At 37.3% G+C, this 19,195-nt stretch overlaps 1 protein-coding gene across 3 annotated transcripts; it reads left to right on the top strand.

Annotated features, from left to right (window-relative positions):
• The first annotated feature begins 2,594 nt into the window (after positions 1 to 2,594).
• On the top strand, positions 2,595 to 17,729 carry LOC137029941 (heterogeneous nuclear ribonucleoprotein C). 3 transcript variants are annotated; one of them, XM_067399775.1, is made up of 10 exons: positions 2,596 to 2,684; positions 4,641 to 4,674; positions 6,186 to 6,230; positions 7,888 to 8,024; positions 10,912 to 10,984; positions 11,085 to 11,132; positions 11,285 to 11,445; positions 15,647 to 15,760; positions 15,929 to 16,047; positions 16,128 to 17,729. In XM_067399775.1, the coding sequence occupies exons 3-10, from the start codon at positions 6,226 to 6,228 to the stop codon at positions 16,227 to 16,229; spliced, it is 759 nt and encodes a 252-aa protein (XP_067255876.1). In that variant the 5' UTR covers positions 2,596 to 2,684; positions 4,641 to 4,674; positions 6,186 to 6,225; the 3' UTR covers positions 16,230 to 17,729. The 3 variants fall into 3 exon arrangements, with proteins under 3 accessions (XP_067255875.1, XP_067255876.1, XP_067255874.1); XM_067399773.1 differs by having other exon boundaries at positions 7,888 to 8,153; XM_067399774.1 differs by lacking the exon at positions 4,641 to 4,674 and having other exon boundaries at positions 2,595 to 2,684; positions 7,888 to 8,153.
• The last annotated feature ends 1,466 nt before the right edge of the window (positions 17,730 to 19,195 follow it).

The following is a 19,195-nucleotide window of genomic DNA, read 5'->3' as shown; positions in this document are numbered from 1 at the left end:
TGCCTCTCAATTGTGTAACCATCTTACAATTAATAACCTCTTTAAACCCCATCAGTTAGGTTTTCGTAAATTCCACAGTTCTGAAACAGCTTTGGTAAAAGTTACCAATGATTTGTTGGCTTCGGACTCTGGTGCAATTTCTACTCTCATACTTCTTCATCTAAGAGCTTCTTATGATACTGTTAATCATAGTCTATTACTCATATACATTGAAAGAGCTTTTGGTGTGTCTGGGACAGCTTTGAAGTGGTTTAAATCCTATTTTACTGACCATTCTCAGTTAATTTCAGTGGGTTTTTACAGGTCTGAGATTAGCTCTGTTTTCATTGGTGATCCCCAGGGCTCAGTCTTAGGCCCTTTTCTTTTGAATATTTATCTGTCACTACTGGCCATCTGATGTGATCGCTTGGCCTCCATTATCAAAAAATAAATAAATAAATAAATAAATAAAAGTGTTTGAATGATATCAGTCAATTTGAAAGCCTGATATTTGTTTTGGACATGTTTCCTAGTAGTCACTAGTGTTTCATTCTCTTTTCTCATTTTATCCCTCTTTTCCTGTGTCTGATGATTAATTGCACAGTGTGACTACACACAAGTGCAAGTGAATCTCTCCCAGCTTGAATCTCTTTGTAAAGCATCCTGGGATCAACTAAGACTTCTTGAGAAGGATGGAAAGAAGAAGAAAGGTGGAGGAAGAAAAGAGGAAGGTGGAGAAGAGGCAACACTCCATCATCAGCTCCACCAGTTTCTGAAAGACTGCGAGGAGAGGTTGAAGGTGCTACGAGCAGTTCACCGCAGAGTCATGAACAGGTAAAACGAGTTGGTTACCAACTAAACGGCAACATATGTGAGGCATTTTCATGGACAAATTCGCACTGATTCACATGCAAAAAGTTATTATTCTCTCATATATTAGCCAAGTCTGTTTATGAAAATCTGTCTACAAAATCTTGACTGGTATAGATAATTTATTGAATATTATTTATTATGCTTTCAGATAGTGCTTACTAGTGTTTAAATCCATTCCACAAAATTCCTCTGACAATGCAAACAAAGTCTACAGGTCCATCTTGTTCATTTTTCCTTGCACTCAGATTCCACTCCTTCCTGCTCTTTCTCGGTTACTCGCGTTCCATGGTGAGAGAAACAAGTGCAGAGGCGTTTTGTAAGACCGTCAGTGACTTCGCTCTGGAGTACAGAGCCACTCGCAATACTATTCTTCAACAGAGGGAGAAAGAGAAGGAGAAGGACAGCCAAAACACACCTAAACTCAAAATTAGACAACAACAAAGCCCATCTGATGTAAGTAATGGGCTTTAATTCACAAATAAGGCCCCAAAACTCATTTTACACATGTTTTAACAGTTTAAAAGTAAAGTAAGCCTATGCATGGAATGCTTTTTATTTGTTATATGTTATATTTATATTCTGGAGCGAGAATAAGGAATCGGTTTTAATTAGAAAGCTAGATAATGAACTGACTTTTTCACTCTAGGAGAATCAGGAGCAGGTGAAACTTGAGGAGGTTTTGAAGACTCCTGAATCATCATCATCTTTTCACTTTGACTTCACTCTTCCACGACAGCGCAGCAAGAGAGGTATAATAATCGTTGTCGCATTCAGTTGCATTCAAGTAAAGTTGAAAATATTCACAAATATTAAGGCTTTTTTTTTTTATTTATTTATTTATGTTTCTTGCAGATATTCACTCCAGAAGGCTGAAATGGTGAACTCCAGTCCTCATTCCTTTAAAAGTATTGCCTGTTGATGCATTAGATTGTCAACTTCTTATTTTTAAGTATGGAAACAAAACTTGAAATAACATTTCTTTTCTGTGATTTCTTTTGCATTGCTACTAGTTTGTTTATTATGTTTTAGTACATTAATGGTACAGTGGTGTAATAAAAAGTCTTTTTGCATTCTTTGCCACAATTTCCTGTAATGATTCTGAATTTGAAATAAATTCATAGTCTATAGATAGCTTGATTATCATAGGCTATCTTGATTAGCCAGGCTTTGTTTTAATCAACTTTAATTTCTTTGTTAAGTTTAATTATATAATACTAACAACAACCGCATGGTACTAATGGTTTACAGATGCTTGAAACAGTTCAATATCAAATACCATTACAATTATTGTTCATTATATAAAACAATAATAAATGAATAAAGGATTGCCTTGTTCGGAACATTTCTTTCACTTAATTTATTTACAATAAATTTAGCAAATTTTATTTTAGTAGAAATAATTATTTTGTCAGGAAATGTGGTTTACCATAGTACATTTTTGTATTTTTGTTTAACGCCCTGTTAACTGTATAGATGGGATGAAAAGCTTTTGTAAAGCGATTACTCCGGGGGAGGATGCTGCTAACCAAATCCTGCATCCACCAATCGAACGTGCACTTAAAAAAAAAAAAGGAAAGAAAAAAGAAACGCGTACAAAAGAAGGACGCGTAAATCCACCAATCGATGCCATCTGTTTATTCAGCGCGTTGAAATGCAGCCAATGAGATTAGAAGATATGTAGAGCGGGGCGGGGCTTATTTTCAGTGCGCATTTGCTCGACGCCATTTCGTGCACTCGTCTGTTGGTCGGTGTCTACTGAACGAGCTGGTACGGACTGTATCCACAAAACAGTACAGCACCGAATTTTAATCATTTTTAGTCTTAAACTCCCGGTGAGTATTTTGATTCGAGAGATTTTTTGTCACTTTTTATTTTTGACTGACTTTGAACTATCTTTGGAGAATTTTTGTGTTTTTATTTTTAATGCATTTTTCTGGTCATTTTCTGCTTGGCTTTGGTGGCGTACATTTTGTGATGCCGTGGTAGAGCAGTGAAAAAAAAACATAATGCTTTGAGAGGATCGCACCATTTTATTTTTATTTTTCAAAGTAGGAGTTATTTTTCACCCCATTTTTTTGCAGGACTACTGCTAGAGCAGCTGGTTTATTTGATTTTTGAAGTTATTGTGGAGGAAATTTCTCATGGACCGGTGGTTGTGTTTTCAAGATGGGGTCGTTTTTCCCTCCATGTCCGGGATTCAGAATATTAACGCGTTTTAATTCATTTTTTAAGATGACAGACTGTTTTCCCCAACATGAGTAGACTATTTTTATTCAGCTGTAGACATTTGGACTGAGCATGTCCTTTTTAATACGGTTATTTGGGCGTTATTTTTGCTCCTATTTTTGAGGGTCGTTGCTTTCCGAAGCGTTCCAGTCGGAATCGTGTCATTTGAATTTTCAGGCGACGTTTTTGCAGGTTTTGAATTTTCAGCACTTTTAATGGACTGAGAAAACACGTTTTCTGTCTCATGCAATAATCTATGACAACGCATGGACCATTTAACACTTTTTACATTTGCATCCCTGGTCTATGCAAAATCATGTAAACGGTCAATCTTTCCATTAAAAGTACATCAATAATGTTGAATTGAGCTGGTTGCATTACTATGAAATAAATGTTTGAAGAAAGCCCAGTGGGCCAAGAACAGTATTATTGCCTTCGCTCATGTGCTCAACTGCCCCATGCTGCATTCAAGTAGATATTACATCATATTTGTGTGTAATCCAAGAGTTTAGCCCATGATGAAGTTCTTATAGTTGTCTTGTAGAATGTCTTGATGATATGAAAATGCCCCCCCCTCCCCCCCAAAAAAAACAAAAAACAAAACAAAAAAAACACCATACACCTATAAGACTTGAACAAAATTTTCCATGCAGTATCACATTTTAAAATGGTTTAATTTTGCTGTCTTCTTTCTGTGCTTGATATAGATTATACAAGTATTTCTTTTGTTTTTGTTAAAAGGTCTTGTATGAGAATGTGGAGTGCACCAAATCATATTCCCCACACAATTCCCCACTAGGCACACATCAGCATCATACATACTCCAGCTAAAACCTGTCAAGACCAGTTTGTGGTTTTGTTTTTATCTATAAAATAGGTGTAGATCAGGGGTTCCTAAACATGAGAATCATACACACCCCAACATATTGGATATGTAAAACCCTCCATTTTCATTACATATAGTACATGTTTTGATTCGATGGTTTATGATTACTCTTAGGAATATTTTGTACAATCATAATTTTTATTTTTATAGAAAAAAAACTTGCTTTTAATTATAGAATGTGGGGCGGGGGAGGAATTATAAGCATATTGTAACTGAATCAGTTTCTCTGCTTTTACAAGTGTTGCAATGTGACTGTCATTTACCATTTTAATCTACAAAGCTACAAAAGACCGCATCACTATGGCTGTGAACAGTGTTGTATAATGAAATGGGATTGATGCAGTGTTGTCGCATTGCAATGCTCTTATTTTAGTTTGACTGAATTTAGATTTTTCACTGAACTTAACGCTTTGGGAAACCCTGGTCTATACTAAGCACCACATGCTGATGATGTCTTTGTATACAAAATAGACATTCTGCTTTTTTAAAGTCATGGAGGTCACACTTTCATTATCAAGTCAACATTTTACACCAAATTTGTCATGAAGACTTCAGGTCTGTCAGCCCAGTGCACTCAATTAGTTATAAAAAAAAAAATAAAAATCCCTTTAGTGAGTTAAAAGGGACACATCTCAGATGTTCAATTCTGATTTTATTCATTTTGCTTTTTTTGTAGTTTTTGAGCCAGCTTTTTTGACCCACGTCAATCCGTAAGTTGGTTTTACTTTTATTCTCCACTTCCGCACCAATCTTCCTGAAAAGTGTGCAGACTAGACTCCCGTTTGTTGTGTGTAGCCTTTACTTGCTTTCGTCACCTTTTAGAGTTGAAAATACTTTATAAATAGTGTATAGACTTGTGCATTTTGTTGTTTATTTAGTGCAATTAGAGAAATGTTCATAGTCTGAATTTGCTTAGCAAACAGGCTAGCAGAACACTAAGTCAAAGACACTATATTTTTCTGAGCCGATCCTTGAGAGAATCCCAACATTTGATACTGAGGTCTTATTTTTGAATTGGTGGTGTACTATAGAGGACAATTACAAGTTTACAAGTTTCTCCTTGTTCTTCATTTCATGCCATTCAAACACATTTTATGCTTTTCCCCAACCCATAAAGTTGAATTCAAGTGCAAAGATGAGTCTTCAGCATGTTGGCTGCCCCAACAGATTGCTGTAGACAAATTTCTAGAACATTGTGGTACAATATCTAAATTTCACATTTAAAATTCAATGATTTTCCCATGAACTTTCATTCAAATTATTCTAAAATACCCACATTTACACCATCAAATCTTCATTTTGCAGGGGTGAAAACAATGTTAACTGTAATATAATTTGGTCTTGAGTCTTGACATTATAGAATAATGCTATGCAATTTAAATATTTATACATTAAAATTGTCTTAATTAATCCAAATACCCACCTTTATACCACTGGGAAAAGAATGTTGTTTTTAGCACATTTTAGTGTTGACTTTATAGAGTAATGCTGTACAATTTAATATTGAGACATTGGAATAGCCTTCATTTTCAAATTATGTGAGGAAAGACAAGGGAGAATTTCTACACTAAGATTATTATGCAACTTTTTTACCAATTATAGAAACTTGAGGTCCTAATTTCCCTAAATTCATGTTTATTGTCCTACTACTGTATCTATCATGGAACCTGAGGAGATTTTGCATTTTTAATTTGCTCAGACCTCTGACTTGCTTTGTAATTGGCCTTAAACTTTCATCTCTATAATACAGACACACTGATATTCATCTCTTTTTGCTCAGTGGGCTGTAATACAGATTAATGGTGTGTCTTAAGCTGTGCCGAGGGCATCACTTGATAGGCCTTTTTAATCTCCCTTGGTGGCAGTTTTTTTCTTTTTCTTTTTTCATTAGTGCAGGATTTGATGCGTCATTTGATCACATGGCTAAGAAACATCACTCTATTTGACACTTTTTGACATTTCTCCCCTAAATTAAAAGGGGTTTAGTTTTGGATATCTGGATTTTATTTTCTTTGCCTCAAGGTTTGTACACTAACCACTGGGTGGCAGCAGCCAAACACTAGTCTGCGTGTTTGACCTTGGGAAAGTGTTAAAATTGATGTGACGTCTGTTAAAGTGCGGTGGGTTACATCACCCACCCACACAATACGACCTTCACCCACAATGCACTGCTGAGCAGCAGCTCAATGGTGTCCAATAATGACCCTCTTCTCTCCAACAGAATCAGGCAGACAGACGACTCGACCTGAATTACAGACAGAATGGAGTGAGTTTTGAATATTCAACCCCCAACATCCCCCTCAGCACACTTAAATTTCTCAATGTGCACGTTATGTGGCGATCTAAGCTACCAAAGTTATTTCAGAAACAACAGCACACTGCCCAGTCCAGCTCAAACATACCAGTTTACCGCTCATGTGTTGGAAGCACAGAAAATGATCCGCACACATAGTGTCATAGTACTTCACAAAACCAGATACATTTTGAGTGCATTTCCACCCATTTTACTCTTCATCAAACCCATAAACAAAGCAAAGTGATACTACAACACCTATACTTTAACTTGATAGCAGCTAATGATTGGTTTCACATCTGTATTTTTAGTTTGTATGCAATATCTCAGCAGCCCATACATCACATTACCCATCCAGTCCTGGTGTGTGCAGATATGAACACCGTCGCCCAACTAAATGCATAAACTACAATGTACACGCCCTTCTAGTTGATGTGTGAATCTTCTGATTTCAAATGTATATCTAAGCACATTATAGTACAGGAAAACTTCATATATGACTGCTGTGGCTCTGATTTTAAACATACTAGATATAACTTAAGCAGCTAATGTGAATTATGAAGCTTAAATACTTCATCTGCATTGATACAAACTGTATATATATCTTGAAAATGATTGTTCTTACGCCAAATGTCTTGTTTTCGGATAATGTTCATAATAATGGATTAATTGAAAATGTGTATGTATAGATCTGGACTGTAATCTTCATGTGGTTCTTTTTAAATCTGTAAGAATGAATTTAAAGTCAACATGAAACCAAAATGGACCCCATTTACTCAATAATACATGTTTCTTGTGTTTTTTTTGTTTTGTTTTATTTTTTATTATTATTATTATAAGCGATTCGTAAGTGCATGTTATTATAGGAGTAAAATGGGTTGTGAATGCTGTTTCAAGTTGACTTGCACACTATATTTCCAGAACCGGTCTCATTAGCTAGTTTCCATCCACATTTTTTTATATGAATTATGCAGATATTGTGTTAAAAAGTGCTGAATGTGCATAAAATGTTAAAATATGCATAAAGTAAAGTATGCACTCAGTTGAATTTTTGTATCTGATAAAAAGACATGTGCATGAACGTATTGAAACGCATTTATATACTTTAATGCGCAACAACAGACTCTGCCTCAACGGGTCATGTGATTGGGTAACTGGACTAATCAGCAGACAAACTGCATCGCACAGCATCTCAAATGTTGTTTTAGTCATTCTGAAATGCCTGAGCTAAAGTCTGTCAAAAATATGATTTGGTGTAATTATTTCCCAGAACTGTCTCACACAGTTGAGTTCCCAAACATCAGGCATCTGAACACCAGATAACATGACAGCGATTGTTTGTGCAAATTCATTTATTGTGCAGGAAAAAAGCCAAAGGCTTCCCCAGTTGCAGCAACTAACTTTTTATTATTGTTACTTTGTATAAGTTTCCTGAGAAGTGGTGATTTTGTTCTCTTGAACACATGGGATGAAAGTATATTATGCAATATTCCAATTTTTCCAGTTAAATTTGCATCTTTGGATGGAAACAGCTACTGAGTCTGGTAGTATTTTCGACAAGCTGATTTCTCATTTTTCTTTCCTGTCTTTGTCAATCTTGTGCACCCCTTCCATTCCTCTTTTTGCTCAGTCATTCCCCCACAACCAGCAGCCTGATGGCCAGTAACGTCACCAACAAGACGGATCCGCGTTCGCTGAACTCCCGGGTCTTCATCGGGAACCTCAACACCATGCTGGTGACCAAGGCTGATGTGGAAGCCATCTTCAGTAAGTACGGGAAGATCGTGGGCTGCTCCGTGCACAAAGGCTTCGCGTTCGTCCAGTACGCCAACGAGAGGAACGCCAGATCGGCGGTTGCTGGTGAAGATGGGAGGATGATCGTTGGACAGGTGCTCGGTAAGTAGAGTGACGTCCCACTGTGAAGATGTCATTAGCTATGTTTCCATCCACCTATTTTTATACGCATTTTGGGATACTGCTTAAAAAAATGCTGGATGGAAACGCCAAGATGCGCATAAATTGTAAAAATGCGCATACAAAACTTATGCGTTCAACTGAGTTGGATAAATTTATGCGATACAAAAACATGCATATAAACTATTACGGAAACACTTTTTTACTGAATAAATTCCTTGATGCGCATCAAAAAAGACATGTGACTTTGTGATGGGACGGCACAACTGGACCAACCAGCGGACCGATCTCGTTGCACAGCATCTGAAATGCTGTTATGGTCATTCTGTAGTACCTAGGCAAAGTCTGTCATTAAAGTGGTTCGGTGTAATTCCTTTCCAGAAGCGCCTTGCACGATTGCGTTCACAAACACCAGGCATTTGTGTTTCGTCCGCACGCTCTGAGGGCGGCACAAGTAATTAATTATATACTAAAATTATAATATATAGTGGCTTCTACTGCAGCAACGTATATTTTTCTGATATTTAGTGCCAGTTTATCAGGAAGGTGACTATTTTGTTCAACTCACTGGATGGAAACAGTGCAGTTGTTGGAATACCGCAAATGTTTTATGCGCTATTCCAAACTGCGCACAAGTTAAATTTGCATTTGCATTTGGATGGAAACATGGCTATTTTGCAATAATGTTATTGTAGAACAGCTTGCCAAATTCACATTTAAAAGCCATTTCAAGTCAGCAACTAATCTGACATAAACTGAGCCATAAAAGTGTATATTTTAGATTGGACCAGCCAATGCGCATGTGCGTGAGTCTCAGGACTGTTTCTAGCAACTGGAGCTTCTATAGGCAGCTGCAGTGATGCGATGACTTGACAATTGGAGATTGACTCTTTTAATTTGAAGGCGAGACTTATTACGCCATATTGTGAATAGTACTTTCTCTCATTTGTAGTAAGATGAAAGAAAAATCTTGGTGTGTATATATTCAGTCTTTAGGAAATCTCACAATAATTTCCACTGAAAATCAAAAGAATATTATACTTTTACACACTCGTTTTCTTTCTCAACTGTTTACGTTCACTTAAGACATAACCGACTGTTTCACAAGGATACTTTCCGATACGGTCTTTATCAACAAAGTAAACAACACTGCATAGTATCACTGTATAAATTAAATATAGATTAATCCTATTAAATATACAACATTTTCTAACTGTTTGTTTATTTAAAGGTTTAGTTCACCCAAAAATGTCATTAATGACTCACCCTCATGTCGTTCCAAAGCCGTAAGACCTCCGTTCATCTTCGGAACACAGTTTAAGATATTTTAGATTTAGTCCGAGAGCCTTCTGTCCCTCCATTGAAAATGTTTGTATGGTATACTGTCCATGTCCAGAAAGATTAAATGTGCTAATCGCCAAAAACAACCACGGTGACGAAAAAGTGCATTCCCAACACCGACAGATGAAAGGATTCAATGGAATCAGTTCAATGGAATCAATTCAATGGAAAGGATTCTGGAAGAGAGGGGGACAGAAAGCTCTCGGACTAAATCTAAAATATCTTCAACTGTGTTCCGAAGATGAACTGAGGTCTTACGGCTTTGGAACGACATGAGGGTGAGTCATTAATGACATAATTTTCATTTTTGGGTGAACTTAACCCTTTAAGACATAACCAGCATTGTTTAAGCGAATTCTCGCCAGGTATTTTGACACATTTATGTGTGTATTTCACCATTTATGCGCAAACTGAAGCTCAGTTAAAGGGTTAGTTCACCCAAAAATGAAAATAATGTAATTTATTACTCACCCTCATGTTGTTCTACACCTGTAAGACCTTCGTTCATCTTCGGAACACAAATTAGGATATTGTTGATGAAATCAGATGGCTCAGTGAGATGAACGAAGGTCTTACGGGTGTAGAACAACAAGAGGGTGAGTAATAAATGACATTTTCATTTTTGGGTGAACTAACCCTTTAAAGTTCACTTTTCTTGTCCATGTTCCACTTCCATCTCGGAGCGTGCGCACAGAGAGCCATTTTGGGAACAATATATCTTTCGCAGTTTAATGTAGACTGTATTTTATGGCAATCCCTGATCTAGCTGATTTGGATTTTAAGTTTGGGCTATTAGAGTGGAACGAAATGCACTAAAATCGCACAGCCCTATTTTCTAGTTGTTGGTGCTGTAGGGTTGCTTTCGTTGCAATGTCTCTGCAGTTGTCCTTTTCAGACACCTGGTAGAACTACCAGACCGGTATATGTAGCGAAGCAATTTTAGCTGCGCATAGAAAAATAGTCTGATCCACCTTTGTAGAGGCCGGATCAACCGGAGCACCCTTAAAAATGATTAAATTAAGTAATATTGTCACAATGCAAAAATCTTAATGGCCCTAGAATAGGCTTTATGCATGCAAAATTTGTTTAACTGGGATTGAAGCTATGGAAAAGTATATTTTACAATAGCAGTAGTAAACAAAATTATAATCCCTCTTATTTATTTATTTTTTAATATTATTTTGCAAAGTCTAACCAATAATGCATAAAACATAATTATTGCAAAATAATGCTGCCCCTCCCAAATTCACGTAAACCCCTGGTGATTGCTCCTATAAGCCCCTCATAATTACATTTGTATTCATTCATTTAGCAGATGCTCTCATCCGAAGTGACTTGTCTCATGACCACTAGGCTACATGTCAGTTTATTTGAATATTCAATCTTTCTGCTTTTTTAGATATTAATCTGGCTGGTGAGCCAAAACCTCATCGGTCAAAGACTATTAAACGCTCTGCAGGAGATATGTACAGGTTGGCATTTTATATTACTATTCTGTTCTATATAGTTATATAATTGAATTATAATCTTATGTAGAAGTTTCCCCTTTTAATTCTTTGCCTTCTCCCACAGTTCTTCGTTTGATCTGGACTATGACTTTCAGAGGGATTACTATGACAGGTGAGTGCTTGCTATTGAAAAATTCACTTGCGTTTAAAATTATCAAACGGCTTGCAATTCATTAAAGGCTTTTAATGTCTGTCTGAACTCGGATTTGACGAACTGCGCGATTCCCGGAACGTGTGTGTTAATCTGAGTGCTTGTGTTTTCAGGATGTACTCGTACCCGTCACGCGTCCCCCCGCCCCCTCCTCCCCCGCTGTCGCGAGCTGTGATCCCGTCCAAGCGCGCGCGTGTGAGCGTGAGTGGTGGCGGCAGCCGTCGGACCAAGAGCAGCTTCTCCTCCAAGAGCAGCCAGCGCACCTCCCGCACCAGTGAGCGCTTTCTCATGCTGTATTATCCATTTTACACTCCCCTCTCTATTTCTCAGGGTTCCTATGCAGTTTGGATTTTATTTGAGGAATATTCGGGTCTGGATGAGTATGGGAAAACATTTGTGTTTCCAGACTATTGCCTCTTCAGTTTTCTAAAATATAAAATTAAGAATTTCTAAGAAAATAAATTTATTATATAAGCAGAGTGTTTTCATTGCAAAAGTTTAGTGATCCTTTAGTGGTTGTTGAACACAATTGATTAAATTCAAGGCGCATGTTTTCATTACGCAAAGCCTTTTGTCTTTTACCTTAAGCGTGTCTCTTTTGAACTTTACTAATCGAATGTGCGTGTGCCACTCACACCAGTAACAGATTAAGGAGCAAATGATTATTTAAATCAGACCCTACCACGATCAAACTATGATATCAGTATCAAACCGATGAGTCAGGTGAATATATGCAGGTTATAATGCGTTTTAGGGTTCTTCTCTTTATGTAAGCGCATATTATAACTTTGAGAAAACCAATGAAAAAAAGTGAGAGAAGAATATCTACAGATGACTGTAATATATACCAAATATAATGCTGAAAATAATGCTGTATTAACCATTTGTTAAATATGGTTAAAAATCTACAGAGAGGTCTGTAAATTCTAGTCTGGAAAAGTATGGAATTTTGAAATGGAAAACGTATAGGAACCCTGATTCCTTGTTCTAATTTAAATCCATTTTCTATGTTCATTACTATGTGTGTGTGTACAAAATTGAAGTCGCACATAATCTTCCTTTTGGGCTGCATTTATTTGATAAAAAGTAACATTGTGAATAGGGATGTAACACAGAAGGCAATTTGGGGTCACGGTTGGGTACGATTTTGGTAGAATAACAATTTCATGAAGAATAAAGCCCTATTCGGATGGGATTAGTTTTACATGGGGATGTGGAGTAATGCAATTTTACCTCAGGACGTCTGTAATATTAATTGGCCAATTCGCACGGGACAAGACATCTCAGTAAAACTAGCAGAAGTGGGAGGGGTAACTCGATTTACGCACCACCGTCACCTCCTTGTTGTCATGTCGGTATACGTCCTGATACCATTTGCGCAAACCTGTCGCAAACACATATAATCTAAATATATAAATTATATATAACAGTTAGGTCCGGTCAAATGACTTATTAATTAAATTCTGATTTGATTATGATGGTAATAGGCACTTAGCTAAAGATAAAATTAGTTTTGTGTCTCTGACAAGTGCTTCGATCTTCTTTTTGCTCTGAATGGTATGTAGAAAATACTTGTCTCTCCACCTACAACACAACTGAATGTTTCTTCAAGTGCTTCCATGCTTGAAAAATGCATAGAAAACTACTTTTAAACAGGAAATGACTGAATTTTACCGTACATATTTACAGCGGGTCTATTTGGACAGGATTAGTATTACCTGAGGTAATTTTTCCAGACCTTTTTACAGAAGGTAAAAGTTGCCGTAATCTTTACTGACACCGAGATGGCACATTCGGACGGGGCTAAAATCACAGAGAAGCTCTGGTAATAATTACTTTACCCCCACCTCCCCATGTAAAATTAATCTCGTCCGAATAGGGCTTTAGGCATTAATATCTGCTTTATAAGTACAAATAAACCAATAAATAAAGCCAATATCCTGGTAATATGCATGCTAATAAGCAACTAGTTAAAAAACTGGTCAAAACTGGCCCACCAGCAATAATATCTGGCCCGCACCCGCAGCCAGATTATTTTGATAGCGTCTGGTTCTGAAATAGATCTGTCTGGAGAGCAGTTTATGGTTGCATAGCAACAACAGATGCCGGGAGAGCAAGCGCTTTGGAAAGGAAAGAGGCACGGCCACGCTTTCCACGCATTTTAGACACGACATGTGAATGGCCCCTAATGTTATATTCTTTGCAAACAGCGACAACTTCGTTGCAGATAAGAAACACCAACTTTGCATTCACAAAACTAGGTTTCTTTCCGCCCTATTTTCGCTGTAAATTCCCTCTTTAGACTATTAGGCCCGGTTTCACAGACAAGGCTTAGACTAAGCCAGGATTAGGCCTTAGTTCAATTAGGGTAACTTTTATAATGTACCCTAGAAAAATACATTACTGATGTGCATCTTGAGACAAAACAATGACACCGACATATATTTAGATCTGTCAGTATAAGTTACTTACAGTTAAAGCAGCTCAAACATGTATTTTAGTCTAGGACTAGCTTAAGCCTTGTCTGTGAAACCGGGGGTTAGATTCTCACCAGCTAGCTTAAATGTTAACATCTCACTATGCACACGACATAATAGCGTACCTCCAGCACGCACACAATTAAAAAAATGCTGTTTAGTGCGTTTGGATGCCAAGGAATAATTCTGAGTGTAAAAGTAGGCTAGGTCAAATAATTAGGGTGAATTCATGGTGATTGGGACACTTTTTTTGCCATTGAGATGACTAGGAAAAGTGACCCAATCAACCTGAATTAACCCTATTACAATAAGTTAGGCTCCATATTGTGTAACAAGCAAATTAAAATGATACACATTTATTATTCAAAGAGGAAATAAAACATAGTTAGTTTAGAGCATGACTCAAACATGCCATTAAAGGAGCCGTTCCATGGCTGAAGCAGTGCAATGATATTACGCAGCACCCGTGAGCCCCTCCTTGCACAGGGAACGTGCCCTGCAACCATGGAGACATTTGTGAGAGACGCTGCGTAATATCATTGCGCCTGCTGCAGCCATGATACGGCAGCAAAGTTCCTTGATTATTACGCCGGAATGAGAGTATAGTTCCTAGCCATATCAGCCTAGAAAATCGCAACTTTTCATTTTCTGTCGGCCTTAGTACACAATTTAACTACAGAAGAGTCAAGTTTTAAATAGGAAAAATATCAAAACTCTTTGGTCAGATTCAATGAACTATGCTAAGCTATGCTAAAAGTGGTACCGCCAGAACCGGAGATCGGCTGAATGGATTCGAAAACTGTAAAACTCAACTGTTTAACTCTAGGGGAGCTGGAAAATGAGAATATTTTCAAAAAAAGTGGAGTGTTCCTTTTTAATGGGCTTATTCAAGTCTCCTTTGACTATGTTCTGGCCCGCCATCTAGTGGCGCAATGCCAAACTTAATTGCCAACCCCTGGGGCCGGTTGCATTAACCACTTAGACTAGTCTTAAAATTTAAGACACTAATGTTTTTCTTGAAGAGTGGTTTCTTGAAGTCTGCTACATAAAAAGGTAGATTGGTGTAATTTGAATTGGAAAAATAACATTGATTACCCCTTGGTTAACTGCAAGTTGGTCAAACTAGTTCTTAAGACACAGTCTTAATATAGTGACTAAGTTTATGCAACTGGGCCCTGCTGGTGTAGATTGTTTTGGCAGGGCTGATAAAAACAAAAGGTATTTGGTCACAATCAGCTACAAAACTGAAAAGCATCTTGTGTTATAAAAGTACAGAAAAAAAATAGAATAATGAAAAATAAAATTTGTTCATTAGGAGTGTTACAATCTGCTCCACTTTAACTATATTTAAAAAAACAAAGCTTAAGCTTTTTATTTTTGCGTTCTGCTCCATTTTCAAAGCAATCTCCTTTGTCCACGAGCGCACAAAGACTCATTCAACGGATGTTCACTATCTAGTGGACTTTGTTTTCAAACACTCAAGTCTTGAGCTGTTTTTCTGCTCTTTTTCCTTTTGCAGTTGGCAAACAGCATTGTATTGCCCCCTTCTGGATCTCCATGACTGACTGTTTTCGTCGTACGGTTCGGGACGAATACATGTACCGTTACACCCCTAATTGTGAATAATGATTACAATTTTTAAAATAACTGTTTCCTGTGTGAATGTACTGTAAAATGTAATTTATTCCTGAGATGCAAAGCTGTATTTTTAGCATCATTATTCCAGTCTTTAGTGTCACGTGATCCTTCAGAAATCATTCTAATAGGATGATTTGCATCAGCTTTGCATAACAGGAACAAATTACATTTTAAAATATATTCACATAGAAAACAGCTATAATAATTTTTCACAATATTAGTTTTTACTGTATTTTTAATCAAATAAATGCAGCCTTGGTGAGCAGAAGAGACTTTTCAGAAAACATTTAAGAAATCTTACTGACCACAAACAGTAGTGTACATTTGGGCTAATAAGCAACTGTATGTGTGCGTTTGTAGTGAGAGCTGATGATCTACAAACCATTAAAAAGGAACTGACTCAGATTAAACACAAAGTGGACTACCTGCTGGAGAGCCTTGAGCGCATGGAGAGAGACCACAGCAAGAAATCAGGTACATGCCACACAGATAAAACTATAACAATCTAGTTTAGTGTCATTAGAAATTACTAGATTTACTGGCTTTGGTTGGTAAAGACCTGTTTATATTTACAGTTCTGTTTGGTGGCACAAAAATGACCACCTTTACACAATCACTGATTATTACTGTGTGTGCGCACAGATGTGAAGGGTGCTAAACCAGAGGAGGTGTCACCCCAGCACTCCGGCGGGAAGAAAGAGCGCGAGAGCACAGAAATGAATGACTACGAGGACGAGGGAGACCTGCTGGAGGAAGAGGAGGTGAGAGAAAGAGAAACAACAGTGCGAGAAATTATTATATGACCTTGCTCATATTCACTCTACTCATTTGATTTGTGCAGATCAAGAGTCGAGGAAGGGAGGATGATGAAGAGGAGGAGGAGGAGGGTGAGCAAGAGGAAGGAGAGGACGATGGAGACAGCGCCAACGGAGACCATTCTTAAACGCGACAGCCACTGACACACATGCATGCTCACCGTGAGATATAGAGTAGATCCTCTGACCCTTAATTCACAGTCAATGTTTTATTTCATAAGTCCAAAACGATAAGACACTGTGGATCATGATAACGAATCTCTGCTTGACAAATGACGTTTTTAGACTGATCAAATGCATGAAACCCTGATTACAACCACCTTACTATGAGATCTCAGAATTCTTGCATTAAAAAAACAGCCAAATGGTAAGTTTTCTGCTTTAGAATTGATGCTTTTGGCTGTAGTGAAATCTCTCTCATTGTTGTGACATTATTGCACAAGTTTGCAGTGAACTTACCATGTTAAGCTGTTTTAAGACTGGCGTTCTAAAAGCTTGAATGTTTTTTTTTGCATAAGATTTTGAGGAGGAACTACTAAGCTAGATGTGTTATGATTGGATTTTACCAAAAAAGTTGGTTATAGGTTGTGCGTAGCTCAAGGTTAGCGCAAAAAAAAACTAGTTTTGTTGAACAAACAGCTGACAAACTCTTTTTGTCAAAAAAAAAAAAAAAATCAACGTCCTAAACAATTAATGTTAGTCTACTGGGTGGTTTAGTGATTGACAAATTGATAGGGCCAATCAGAATGCATCACATTTAGATATTAGAGATTTTAAAGCGACACTAATGTGCATTTTGTACCTTGTCAATTGGTTTACACCAACCGTATTCTGCCAGTACAAACAAATTGGATTGTCAAGCCTTAAAAAGTTGCTTTCCCACTTCAGACACATTCAGGTCTTTCTATTTTGTTGTTTTTAAAGTTTTCAACCGCTGCGTTAGTTACGGTGATAATAACGGTGGCTGGAGTTTGAGATCGTTCACATTTTAAACCAGCCTGTGCAGAAAGAATCAAATACCCATGAATGTCTTTCTTCATCAGTGCTTTTGATGTTTCTTGTGGTTGTGAAACCCTTCTGTGCAGATCCTTAAAGCACTGTTCATTGTAGTCCTCTTCACCAACACATACTAGACAATTATTAGATTGGTTTGGCTCGTAACAGTCACAGATGACTCTCAAAAGGAGTCTTTAAACTCTTGATGGACCCTGAACTAACTGAACTCGTGCAGTAGGTGAAATTGAGTTCATTCGCATATGTGTGTTGGTTCAAGCGCAACAATGTTCCTTTAGGACTCATTTTGGGAGTAAATTTACTACTCGTCCTGACCAGTGGGTGGCAGTGTGGCCCAGTTCTGTTATTTAACCTCTCAGAAAAACTGTATGATTGATTGGACTGAACCTTTTTATATTCCAAAAGGGGTTAGTGAGTGTGTGAGAAAAAGTTTGGATTGTACAGTCAATGTAATTTTACCTATCAGTTTGTATTTGTGTTCAGTTAGTGACACTAAGAGGTGAGTTTGCTTCTGTTAAATACAAGATGTGTTTGTAGCCGTTTTTTCTTCATTTGTTCTGTTTGTCTTTTGTTTAGTCTGTGTATTAAGTTTCAATAAAACTACAAATGTTCATGACGTGTTTGCAGTTATTGTAATTTATTAGATTAAATAAGACTTTTTGTTTTCAAGTTGCAGAATATTTGCAGTTGTGAAGTAGCGGTTTACAAATACTAGTTTTTCAAAAAAAAAAAAAAAAGTAGCCATGTAGCAGTGTTGCCAAGAACAGTTTCCCCACAGGATTTGGCTACTTTAACACCGCAGGTTGAAGCAACCCCAAATAACATATTTAACCCTTGGAATGCAAATTTTACCAGAGGAACCCTGCCAAAAAACATGGATTTTCCCCCCTGGAACACAATTTTTACTAGGCATTTGGGTGGGTTTTGTTGTGAAAACTATGTAGTTTTGCCATGTAGTGACAAAATGCCGTGTTTTTTTTTTGTTTGTTTGTTTTGTTTTTGATGTAATTGCATACAGCCTTAGAACAAGTTGATATTTGAGAGGCATTTGATGAGACTGAATCACTTTAGGGAAACAATTCGCTTCATTTCAATGAGCTAACTAAAAGAAACTGATTAATTTGATTCATTCAGTAGCGTTCCCAGTAGACGCTGAACTTTATGTAATCTTTCTGGATGGTGATTACTGCTGTTCACCACTGATTTCTTTAGGGCTTTTTTCTTGTTTTATTAGATTTGGTTTAATTTTGTGTTTGTTGGTATTATCCCAAATGAAAGCTCATTGTTTTAAGGCCTGCAGCAAGCTACTTTTCAGAAGAACCTGATGCCCTGTTTACATTTGCTATTAAGATGTTTTGTTTGATCGGATCACAAGTGGACACTAAATACAGGTGTAAACGGTCTAAAACGTTTTGAGCTTGTCCACTTTTGACCACTTTCAGAGGCAGTCAAAAACGCGTTCGACCGGATTTGAAGTCGGAAAATGTACCAAGCTCTCACTATTACTGATTTCTAACACTCAGTTTTCACCATGGTCTATCAGCAGAAATGAAAGCTGCTGCTCTCCTTTTTGTTTTTTGGTCATCTATGTTTATATGTAAATTGTGTGAGCTGATTCTGCCCATTAGATCAAAAGATCTGAAAAAGCCTATACATTTACCCGCCCATAGACCCTTCCCTCGAAGACATCAGGACAGAAGTGGTTGAAAGTGGACAAAAGAGATGGATTAAAACACCAGGTGTAAATGTGTATGTGTCTCCCTCATCTACTTGTGATCCAATCGACCAAAATGCATCTTAATACCAGGTGTAAACAAGGGCCCTGACTAGTTAAACTACTGTAAACTGAGTAGCGTGTAGCTCGGCTTTACAGTTTCAAAGCCTCTTCAGTGTTGCAACTGGTTTTATTTCTCCTTTGAGAACACTGTGAATGTATGCAATTGAATGTATGTTTAAGACATGTGAGTTGAATAATGAAGTTAAGACTAGGTTTAGACAAGCACGTCTAGACTGGCCTGTTTTTTGGGGGATTTTTTAAGATGTTTTTTAGCCTTTCACCACCTTCTACATTCATATCTCG

This window comes from Chanodichthys erythropterus, chromosome 11, assembly GCF_024489055.1.
Source record: "Chanodichthys erythropterus isolate Z2021 chromosome 11, ASM2448905v1, whole genome shotgun sequence".
Taxonomy (NCBI): domain Eukaryota; kingdom Metazoa; phylum Chordata; class Actinopteri; order Cypriniformes; family Xenocyprididae; genus Chanodichthys; species Chanodichthys erythropterus.
The sequence above is the reverse complement of the archived record's forward strand: the minus strand, read 5'-3'. Positions and strand labels throughout refer to the sequence as shown.